The sequence below is a fragment of the Pundamilia nyererei genome, unplaced genomic scaffold, assembly GCF_000239375.1.
Source record: "Pundamilia nyererei isolate P.nyererei 1_Seehausen unplaced genomic scaffold, PunNye1.0 scaffold00418, whole genome shotgun sequence".
NCBI lineage: Eukaryota > Metazoa > Chordata > Actinopteri > Cichliformes > Cichlidae > Pundamilia > Pundamilia nyererei.
The window spans coordinates 164315-176718 of NW_005187819.1; the positions used below are offsets into that span (position 1 = coordinate 164315).

Below are 12404 nucleotides of genomic sequence, written 5' to 3' on the forward strand. Positions count from 1 at the left end.
AGTGTTACCAGGTTTGTTTGGACGAAAGCTTTATGTGATGAGGTGAAACTGACCAAGGTCACTGCTACGTGAAATAGACCACTACCTGGGTGTCTGTCTCCCCAGTCCAAACTGGGAGCTTTTTTCACAGAAGACGGGCCGATGGCACAGACTAAATATCCTGGGAAAGTTGACTTTGGAGACTTTGTTTAGCCAGTCCTTCAAACTGTGTTTGGATTAGTTGGGCTCAGTTTGAGCAATAATACTGCTGAGGTTAGAGGTTCAATCACCAGGTCCACATGCGGCACACTGTCATGCACCACAGGCTTTAAACGTGTGCTCTTCATTATATATGTTCCAATGTATGTTTGCAATGTACACAGATACCTGGATGTAGTGACACCAAAAATGATGTGTGTGTGTGTGATGTCCTGCTTAACAAGGATACTTCGTGCAGTCTTGAATCAAACATACACATCAGCGCCCCCTCCTGGTGCTCCTGGGACGGATGGATAAACAGTGTCTATCACACACACACACGCGCGCGCGCACACACGCACACACACACACACACACTGGCTGGGAAATCCAGTGAGTAACTATTCACTAAACACAGTTGATACAAAAGCTTTGAACCACCCTGATTGTTTGAAACGCAGGTCAGTCAATAGGAATGATTGTCATCACGATCGTCTGTTCATTGCTGCCAGAACACGCCCACCATCCTGACTTTGGCACTGGGAGTCACAGAGGCTGGCACTTAGAGCACTGGAGCCGGTGTAACAAGGAGACCCAGAAGGAAACACAGGGCGGGTGTCAGAGGTGACCATGGCGTGCTCCCTGAGGAGTGGATGGAAGATGTCTTGATTTCAGAGGTGAGGAAGGCAGACAGAGGGACGTGGGACACCAGAGTGGGGCTGGCATAGTTGATGAGGGAGTCAATCTTCTCAGCCTCTTTACTGCAGGCTTCAATCTGCAAAACAAAACATTATTTATACACAACAACAGTCACCACAAGGTGCTTTATACTGTATGGAAAAGGCCCAAAAAACAACACGCTGTGAGCAAGGGCTTGGTAGCAGCAGATCCTAGGGAAAGCTGACTGCTGTGGCTGCTGGAGGAAGACCCACTATGTAAGAAAGCTGCACGTTAATAATACAATACGATTTTATTTATATAGCACATTTAAAAACCCGAAGGCACACCAAAGTGCTTCACAGTAATATGGAGAGTCAACATAAGTCAAAAACAGGGTACAAATCAGGCACAAGCACAGACAGGATAGAGGCACTAACAGACCAGGAGAGTTAGATAAATACAAAATATGCTACGAAGGCAAAAACAGCAGTAAAATTAATAAAAATAATACATTTAATAAACTCTAATAAAAGATTTAAAAGTTTAAAAATTAAAAGATTTAAAAGGGTATTAACTGCTCGGGAAAGCCAAGTCAAATATGCTTTTAATCTTGATTTAAAGGACTAGATAGAGTCCAAGGCTCGAATAGAAGCAGGGAGGCTGTTCCAAAGCTTGGGTGCAGCTGAAGCAAAGGCACGATAGCCTCTGGTCTTCAGTCTAAACTTAGGTTGGGCCGGGAGTAATTGACCTGATGATCTTAATGCACGACAAGGAGTGTACAAACTGAGGAGGTCAGTGAGGTAGCTGGGCGCAATGTTATTCAGGATTTTAAAAGTGAGTAGCAAGATTTTAAACTCAATGCGATATTTGATTGGTAACCAGTGTAGATCAACAAGAGCCGGAGTAATAGGGTCAAATTTTCTAGTGCCAGTAAGAAGGCGAGCCGCAGCATTCTGAACAAGTTGCAGCCTTCGAAGAGAGAAGGCTTGGAGACCACAGTAGAGAGAATTACAATAATCTAACCTGGAGGTCACAAAAGCATGGATAAGTTTCTCCAGGTCCCTGTGTGGTATATAATGCTTAGCTTTAGAAATCTGGCGCAGTTGAAAAAAAAAACAGATTTAACTACAGATGATACTTGCTTATCGAGCTTAAAGGAGCTATCCAAACAGACACCCAGGTTACGCATAGAATCAGGGAGAGAGTTAGTGTAACCCAGTTCCTAAAATCATCTCAAACAAAAAGAGAAGAAAAATTAAAACATTTAATGTTCATTGTTCTGTTCTTATTGTCCCTGTTAATGAAAGTGAAATGAGGTCAAAATATTTATTTAAACATAGAAGGGACGCAGATTATATATGATATGCTCTGGTCAAACAAGGGTTAAGTTTTCTCAGAGGGTTGATGAGCTCTGATGAGAGCCTATTGTTTTACTCCACTCCTCGCATGTCAGCCAATCGGTGAAGCTCTAGGCAGCTCTTGTCCCTCCTTAGTACCAGCTCCCAAGTTTTCAGTCTCTTGCTTCTACAGCCGAACAGAGCAGACGGACTAAAACTTTTGATATCGGTAAGCTGGAGAAATTAACCTCTAACGAGTTAAAAAAAATACCATCTAAACTGATCTTTTTCACAAACTATGTATTTGCACTTGTTGTTGTCAAGGGCAGAGCGAAACCAGAAGGTTTACTGAGCTGTGGCTCCACGTAAATGCTGAGCATCCACTCGACGGCGGTAAGCTAAATGTGGCTAATCAGACACGTGATGTGCGGAGTGTGGGTACAGTTGTTGCATGTCCCTGAAACGCTGTTGCTATGCTAGTTAGATCATTAACTAAGTCATTAACATGTGAAAAGCTGTAAATGGTTAAAGCAGCTAAAAATAACTTTATGAGAGATAATTGTAAGCAGACTTTATCCTGCTTCCTGTTTAAATTTTGATGTCAATCAGTTGTTTTACAATACTCAGTATTGAACACTTGGAGGTAATTTTTAGTGTATTTCCACTTGTACAAGCGGGATTAAGAAATTGCTCACAGACAGCCTGAGAGGCCGAGCTCGAAGAGTCCGGACAGGGATTTATCACTGAATTAAAAATTTTGAATAACATTCGGGCGTTGTGGCTATTAGTCTCAATACGACGTAAGGCTCGTAGAGTGTCATTTAGCCATGGTTGATGAGAAGTTCTGGGACGTTTCATCTTTATAGGGGCCACAGTATATAAGATGGAACAACAGTTGGATAGCATAGCGTTGGCAAAATCATCAACCAATGGAAGTGTGTAACAGTTTGTATCAGTGAAGTCTGGATCAAAAAAGGCAAAGTTTAGAAAGGCCGTAATGCAGTTAGCCACAGTCTCAGAGTTAATGATACGTACAGGACGATGACAGCCTTTAGAATTTAAATCAATTGCACATAGCTCAACATCAAACATAACCAAAAAATGGTCAGAAATACCAGCATTATCAATGTCCATAGTACAAATATCCAAAGCATATGGGAGGACCAAATCCAAGGTATGACCTTTAAGATGAGTTGGTTCCCTGACCCACTGTGTAAGGTTAAAAGAGTCAATTAGGGCAAGAAAATCCTTGGCTAGGGGGTCATCAGCACAACAAATATGTATGTTAAAATCTCCAGTGATAAGAGCTTGGTCATAACTTAATAAAAATGAACCTAAGAAGTCAGCAAATTCACAAATAAAATACCTATTATATTTAGGTGGTCGATAAATCACAGCACATAGAATCGTTGGGGGTCCGGCAAGCTCCACAAGTTGAACCTCAAAACTAGAATAGGTAGGAGAGGGCAGTTGCCGAACTTTAAGTTTGTTTTTAAAAACAGAGGCCACGCCTCCACCTCTTCCCGAAGGCCTCGGTGAACTGAAGACTACACAGTCCGGGGGTAGTAGCTCTGAAAAAGAAGAGGACTCACCAGGATGAATCCAAGTTTCAGTCAATAACTGAGCATCAAGCCGAGAGGACAGGAAGAGGTCATTTAAGATGAAGGTTTTATTGACCAGCGATCTTGCGTTTAATAAAGCCATCCGAGAGATCGGCATCTTATCTCTGCTGGAAGCACGTCTTAGCCGGCTTAAATGCCTGAGCCGTTCACCATCACTGGGGGACCCAATCCGAACACGAACAGGCAGAGAGACTACCGGAGAAACCGGACAGGCTTGTTTACCGACCGGACAGATCCAGCGATGGTTGAGCAGCCTGAAGGATGATGGATCCCGAGCAGATGGAAGTCGTATAATCCCCGCGGTGGTGAGGGAATTAGCTGCAGCTGATGCTTTAAGGTAAGCCTTTAAGCGAACCTGAAACCCACTCCGTTTGCCCCACTTCCTATAGCGCTTCTGAGGCGGGGAGCAGAGAGGGGAACCGTATGAACCAGTAGAAGAGATGATACGTGGAAAGGTAGCATCTCCCAAATTCCAGCCTTGATCCAACCCAGCATAGGGGGGGAAACGAAGATTTAACAAAGTATCCCGGTCATAGGTGATTAATGCATAACCATCTGGGGGGCATAGTGCCAGAAAGATAACAAATAATAAACAAATATCAAGGAAAAGAGATCGACAACAGAGACGAGGACGGCCTGCCGCACACACTGGCACCATCTTTACTCAGTCACGAAACACACATAAACACATAGTGAGTGAAAAAGGTGAGTTAGGTAGAAATACTGCATGGGGAGGCCTAATCCCACTGAACCTCAACTATCCAGGCCTAACTACATGCTTCATGACTCTCTGGCTCTCGGAGGAGGAGGGCCCATCTTTCACCCTCTCCCTCCCTTATCTTCCCTGCTGCTGCTTCTATGTCTTTGTCTAGTTTCGTCTAACTCTAACCCTCAAAGATTTCCTCAGTCTTGTTCTCTAAAACCTAAAGGATGGATTATTATGGATTTGATCAACTGGTCCTGTAACGAAATAAAGTTGGAGACCTGACGTGTTTGGTTCATCTCCAACGTTCCCCTCAGCCTTCACCCCGTCGACTGCAGCATCCACACAGATAATAATATAACATAAATAAATCCAATAAAGCCTACAGAGCGCCAAAGCTGCTCTTCTTGGGGAAACAATGTGTTTGGCACAGCAAAGCATTGAGACCTGAACTGCGCTCGTCACGACTGCCGAACAGAACACGTGATTAAAAGATCATGTGACAGCAACACACACAAATGCATGCTATTAATTCATTCAGGGGAACGTCACACAGCTAAAGTGTAGCCTTTCACTGCAAACACTGTGAACACAATGTTCACACATTCTCATCAAAGTAAAGAACACATAAGCGTGTGCAGAACAACAGATATAACAGACTATATCTGTGTGTGTGCACGATGGTGTTTGTTACCTGCAGAGGTGTTGGCTGCTGGTCCATTGGGGCGATGATGACCACCAGCAGGTGGTCAATACTCAGGTAGCCGAAAACATCGCACTGCGGCACTGAGATGTGAGGCCGCAGGATCTGAAGGACATCGTGGACCGTCACCGGCTGCTTCTTGTTCAGCTGCACGCAGCGACACACAGCATTACATTCATGTTGCTGTCCAACTTTCATACAACAGGTCAGTGACACTTTAATGAGGGCAACAAATGCTCCCAGCACAGCACCACAGTATCTGTCTTTACTGGAAAACACTGACACAAATATAATGACAGCATTGAGCTTACTACAGAAATCGATGCATTTCTAGTAGCGCTGTCAGTGTTAATCTAGTTAAAATGACGTTAACGCCATAACCACATTAACGCAGCAAATCTCCCCTTTGTGGGGCTGCACAGCGCTAACGCGTCACCGCGCTAACACGTTGACACTAATGGAGATTTGCTACGTTAATGCGGTTATGGCGTTAACGTCATTGTAACGAGATTAACGCTGACAGCAGTAGTTCATTTACATGAAAAAAAGACTTCACTCTGTCTGTCTGCCTGGATTTAAAAACCAAAGTGCTTAAAATAAAAGGTTACAGAACATGTTCAGCACCATGTTGTGTCAGTACAGAGCGTGATGCCACCAGATTGGTTGGTTGGGTCAGTACATCAGTTTATGTTAGCCAGCTACTGAGGGGGTCACGTTTGTGCCGCCCCCAGCTGCAACTATGAGTCCTATGTTGGTAACCTGTCCACTGTCACTGTGTTAAACACTAAGTGGCTCTTTGTTGTTGGGCTAGCTTCACTGAAACAGGAAAATCTACAGCTGTTAGCCGTAATGTTCAGGTTTGTGAAGCACTTTATAACACAAGAGACTGTGTGGTGACCGTTCCAGTGTAGTAACCTGTGCTTGGGAAAAGCACAGGTTACTACAGCCTCATCACACCACAACATTTACTGATTTATGATCAGGACATCCATCAGCAGCTCCACATCACTGTCTCCCTCACTCACATTTGGGCTGTGCTCTTCCTCTGACATGAAGTAATCCAGGCAGGCATGGCTTCCTCTGAGTGTCTGGGTTTGATTTTTTCTACATATCGATCTATATTTTCTGGATGTTAGGATTCCCAATTATGCTTTTATAGAGACGTTGTTTGTGGTGTGATGTGTAACCTGTTATGTTGTAAACTATTTTGATGTGCTTGGGAAAAGAAAGACAATTTTATAGAGTAACCTAGTGCTGATCACTCAGTACACCCTCAGCTTATTGACTGGTGTTTATGTACCAGCATCAGCTGATGACCTCTGTGTGACCTCTTCCACACGACTGTAGCTGACCTACAGTGTAAACACCCTGAGACGTTTGTGATGATTGACTCTGACAACCTCCCAGCAGTCTGTAAAATGAATAAACCTCTGAGAACGCACAGGATGTATGCATGTTGATGTGTTCAAAGACTTCCTGTTTCCACCAAGTCTGTGAGGAGGTGGAGTCAGGATGCCAGCCAGACCCTGCAGCACTGCTTGGATGCGACAGACTGGGATGATCCATATGGGGAAGACATCAACAGCAGCACAGACCATACACATTTCTGTGAGGATACATCCTCCCAACTAGGACTGTATGTCTGTTTTCCCAGTAAGAAACCCTGGATCACCGTTGACCTGAAGGCCAATGAAAAGACCTTCCTGGATGAATATTACTTCTACAGTCAGCAGATGCTCGCCCTCGGGCACCCTCTGCCGGCCTGGCTCTAGGGCGAGGCCTGGTAACCCTATCTCAGGCAGGGTGAACGGTTCCCATGGTGTTCTTCTAAATCGCCCTTTGTCTGGTCTTTCATTCGCACTCACATTCGTACCTATGGGTACTTTAGATTTACCAGTTAACCTAACCCCACTAACTGCACTTCTTTGGACTGTGGAAGGAAGCCAGAGTACCCGGAGAACCCACGCCAACACAGTGAGAACATGCAGTCTCCACACAGAAAGGCTGATGGTGGAACTGAACTCAGGTGAGGCTACAGTGCTGCACACTGCACCAATCTGTCCAACTCTGAGCTCCTAAAATGAAGAGACTGCATTAGAAGAATGCTTTGGGTCCTCACAGTTTTAGGCAGTCCCACTGACTTAAAGCTGAAAGCTCTTCAACTGCACCTGAGTTGCTTCATTTCAAATTCATTGTGGTAATGTACACAACCAAAATAAAAAAAACATAAACTGTCTCTGTCCAAATATTTATGGGTTTGATGGTATAATTCAGCGGTCTCCAACCTTTTTTGCGCCATGGACCGGTTTATGCCCGACAATATTTTCATGGACCGGCCTTTAAGGTGTCGCGGATAAATACAACAAAATAAAACCGGTACCGGTACCAAAAAAAAAATAATTTATTTATAACACACGTGAAAAGACCCAGGAAAACCGAGTTAATGATAAAAACAATAACAAAATAACGCTGAAAACCGATAAAAACCCTGAAAACCAGACATTTCACACCTGAGCCTCAACGCTAGCGGCCCGGTACCAAACGACTCACGGACCGGTACCGGTCCGAGGCCCGGGGGTTGGGGACCGCTGGTATAATATATACATCAAAATGTAGCCACCATCCTTCTCGTTCATCCAAGGTCAGTCTCATCAAGACAGGATTTACAGTTCTCCCATGAATGTCATAAGCACAGCCTCCTCCATCTCCCTTGCCCATAGAGGACAGTGCTAGAGCGGCTCAGAGAAAGTCTCACACAGCATCCCTGTGTGGGAATAACACATCACAAATTTTATAAGTAAATCTATTGAATTCTCACCAGGTGTATTTAACAACCCATCCAATCCACAAACACGGAGAAATCCAATTAAGTGGCGTATTAATGAGAAATGACACCAGCACAAAGTACTGAACTAGCTTATTTGATCCACATGGGGAACATTTATTGTCCTCCTGATTTTGGCCGTCAGTCTTCAGACCCTGAAGCTTTTGTGGGCCCCTTGTATGAACTCTTAGCTTTAGCACTTTCCACAGATTCAGGTCAGGTGACTGGGCCCTTCCAGCAGCTTTAGCTTCCTTCCTTTGGCTGTTTGTTTGGGATCATTGTCTTGTTGCAGCAACGACCCTCTTTTCATCTTCATCATCTTGGCAGCAGATTTTTATCAAGAATGTGTTGGTACATTTTCCCATTCATCCTTCATTCAATTACATGAAGAATGCCAGCGGTGTATAGAGAAAAAACAGCCCGACACTATGATGTTCCCAGCACCAAATTTCAGTTTGGGTATGGTGTTTCTGGGGCCATATGCAGTACCCTTTCCCTCCAAACATGACGTGGCATCCAAAGAGTTCAATCTTGGTCTCATCTGACCAGACCATAGTCTCCCAGTACTTCACAGGCAAATTTCATCAAACTTTAAACGGACTTCAACATACTTTTACTTAAACAACGGCGTGTTGCATGGTGAGTGTGCATACAGGCGGCTGAGTGAATTGCTTATTGTTTTCTTTGAAACAGTTGTACCTGCTGATTCCAGGTCCTTCTGTAGCCCTCCACAAGTCGTCCTTGGTTCTTGTACAACCCTTCTGATCATTCTTGTTACTCCTCTACCTGAAATCTTAAGGGCAGCACCTGGTTGTAGCCAGTTTATAGTGGATGCTTTGGGATTGTGGTCCCAACAGTGCCCACTGGAACCTTCAGTAGTTCTTCTCTAAACAGTGCTTTCAGTATGTTTTCGAAAAATAAGGATGTGAATATCTTGAGAGCTCACGGTTTTATCTATTATGAAATGTTTCTGGTGTACATCTCGGTAATGAGACAGCGTTTTATAGGCCATCAGTGGGGACTGAACCAGCTTCTATTAGTTTGCAGGACTGCTTTCTATTTACTGACAGATTTCAGCTGGTGTCATAACTTTCCACGCCTTTTTGCACCTCCCTTTCTTCATTTTACATGTGTCATTTCTCATTCTTACACATAACTTATGGACATGTATGTTTGATTTCTTTGAATGTGTGGATTGTACTGGTTGTTACGACACATCACCATGAAAACTGGTCAATATTGATTTTACCTGCTCTAGCTTTCATACCCTACCTATAAGTCAAACCTAACAACACTGATTAAAGAAAATAGTACGTTGAAACTCCCTTTGTCATCAGCATAAATCATTCATAAACATATCATACTGGACAGTGGATTTGTTACCTAAACAAACAAACAGCTGTGAACCGTCCATACCTTTGAGAACGTGTTCATTCGCTCTTTGCTCCAGAGGATCTGCAGGATGCTGGCACATATGGGACAACAGGCTCCTGGATAAAGTTCAGAGAACATATTATAATAAAATGCAACGTCTTTATGTGACACTATCCTACTTGTACTGACAGTTAAAAGTGTTTCAGACATTTTTAACCACTTTACTTCACATCCACAGTCAACTTAGAATCACCAGTTAACCTAAAATGCATGTCCTGGCCTGAGGGAGCTGCAGTCATCATGCAGGCACAGGGTGAACATGCACTCTCCACACAGAAAGGCCCTGCCAGGAACCAGTCCTCACTACTGTACCACCGTACTGCCCATGACGCTACATAAATGTCATGTACACGGTGTAATTTTATCTGCTGGCTGACCCCAGTTAACCTTTTCATGTATGGTGCTACTCCACTCACCTGGTGGAGTGACAGGGTGGCAGCCTGGAGTGGACAGACTTGGACATGAAACCAAACTGCAGGCTGAGTCAGGGGCCACGTCAGAGACGGCTCCCACAGCTCTGCAGGGGGCCTCATAGTCCACAGTGACACGGTCAGAATAGGCGCCACACACCGTGTTGTAGGTTTCGCCATTATGGCCACAGACTTGTTTTGGCTTTCTGCAGCCTTCCTGAGGACAGAACACACCAGGCACTATTTACATTATGGGAAGTGTATTTGATTGTCTTCTTTTTGTACTATACATACATACAAACAAAAGCTATGTTTAAGGTAGCTGTTAGTCTGATAAAAAGCACTAGACAAAACTAAAATGTACCTTTGTTGTGTTTTTGAAATAATTTCAAATGGACAAAACTGTGAGTCATCTTCGATCAATCAACAAGAAGATTTTGCAAATTCAAAAAAACAACAATAACTAAACTTCTTTTAGTTATGAGTAAAAAAGAATAGAGTACAGAACAACACCAAACCAAAGAGTAAAACAGTGAAATGTCGGGGGCGTGGCTAAACATATGGCTTTTGGTGAGCTCCCTGGATAAAAGCCTTAGAATTATACTTTTACTCCACGAACAGTGAAATTTACCACCTGTGGCCATTTAGTATAATATCATGCAAAAATATGCCAGCGAAGAAGGCACTAAAATTAAAACTAACCCTTCTCCAAATGGGGAATACGATGTATCGTACGCTAGTAGTCAAGCTAACTCAGCAGATGATGCTAGACCTGAGCTACCCGTAGGCGAAAATACTGGAACGGCACACAACATGGATGTCATTCAGATTCTCCACGAGATCAGAAATGACTTTTCCACGAAAATTGATGTGGTGCTGGAAGCCATACAGGACGTTAACAGGGACGTGCAGGCAGGACTTCTTGGCACGCATGGATGAAGCAGAAGTGCGAATTAGCAACGTAGAAGACACAGTTAACTCAGAGAAAAACAAGTCTGATGCACTTGTTAAACAGGTAGCTCTCCTCACAAATAAACTTTTGTCCCAAGAAGTAATCGGTTCTTCACTTGTGTTATAAGCTGCAGAAGAGACTCCAATGAACATTTCAGATATACATTTTCGTGAAAATATTTACTATCGCTGGGAGACATGAAGAACTTGTTAGTTGTATTTTGTTCTTTTAAGATTGCTTGGTTTGGTCTAACTGCTCCCTTATTTACACTGGATCGGTGAGTGCAGAGGAGGGAGGGCTGTCTGGTTCGGGGTGATAGCTAAGGAGATTTGTTTATGGCAGATTTTCAGCTTTGTGTTTGTTTTTTCAATACTCCTCAAAACATGAGGTGCTTCCAAATAAGAAGTTCAAATTTACTTCTTGGAATGTAAGGGGGATGGTAAAAGTGACTAAGCTAAAGCAGGTTATTACCAGGCTTTAGCATCTGAAGTCCTCAATCGTTTTTATCCAGGAGACCCATCGACTCAGAAACAACTTGGTGAAAGTACAAAGGAGATGGCCATGCAAAGTACTAGCGTCCTGTTTCCCATCTCATTCTAGAGGGGTTATAGTGTTAATTCACAACTCAGTGCCCTTTCAGGTAAATAACACTATTTATGACAGTGCGGGTAGATTTTTGGTGGTCCAAGGTACCTTCTTGAAAGGAAATATAAATTTGTTTAATGTCTACGGCCCCAATGATGACAACCCATTATTCTTTGAGAATGTGTTTTTGTTAATGGCCACCCTTCCTGATAAGATCATATTGGCAGGTGACTTAAATTGTACCTTGGGCCCAAAGACTGATCGCTCGTCAGGGACAGATACCTCACATTCTCAAACAAGAAAGAAACTACTTCAATATATAGAAGATTTGAATCTCTCAAAGTCCTACCAGAACGGAATGCTCATGCTACTCTTCAACATTTAAAACCCACTCTCAAATAGATTATTATCTCCTCATCGTTGTTACCTAGTGTAACTGACAGTATTCACGGTAGTATTGTTCTGTCAGATCATGCCCCAGTCTCGCTATTTTATAATGTTGTACAAGTGAACAAACACTATTTTAACTGGCGCTTACACCCTAAAATTTGGTTACAAGATTCTGACTTCATAAAATTCATAGGAGAAAACATGGATCTCTACTTCTCAATAAATAGAAATCAAACAAATGCAACCACCAGGGCCGTCTTCGTGAATCGCTACCATACCATGGTGGAAGGTTTGTGTGTCCCAGGGATTCCAGGGGCTATGTTGTCTGGGGGCTTTTGCCTCCTGGTAGGGTCTCCCATGGCAAATTGGTCCTGGGTGAGGGACCAGACAAAGAGCGATTCAGAAGACCCTTATAAGAAAAACATCGAGGGAACAGTTTACCCTGCTCGGAATAGGGAATGTCTTTGGCACTGGTACAACACAGGAGGTTTTCAAGAGCTGTGGGACTCTTCCCAGCCTCAGGCTCAGGTTGAAGAGGTGCTCCATCACCCCACACAGTTGGTCTGCACAGGACCTGACCACTCTTGAGCTGATGCCATCTGGACCC

The 12404-nt window shown here is 43.6% G+C and overlaps 1 protein-coding gene across 1 annotated transcript; it reads right to left on the reverse strand.

The window, feature by feature from the left end:
* Positions 1–6: 6 nt before the first annotated feature.
* On the reverse strand, positions 7–10127 carry LOC102212890 (reversion-inducing cysteine-rich protein with Kazal motifs-like). The gene is made up of 4 exons (XM_005753287.1): positions 9877–10127; positions 9443–9516; positions 5194–5349; positions 7–952 (listed from the first exon to the last, which is right to left on the reverse strand). Exons 2-4 carry the CDS (start codon positions 9458–9460, stop codon positions 740–742), a joined length of 387 nt encoding a protein of 128 aa, XP_005753344.1. The 5' UTR covers positions 9461–9516; positions 9877–10127; the 3' UTR covers positions 7–739.
* Between the last annotated feature and the right edge of the window lie 2277 nt (positions 10128–12404).

Coding starts and splice junctions, on each gene's coding strand:
- LOC102212890 (XM_005753287.1), bottom strand. Junction 953..5,193: donor AGCAGCCAACACCTCTGCAG/GTAACAAACACC, acceptor TTTGTTTTGCAG/ATTGAAGCCTGCAGTAAAGA.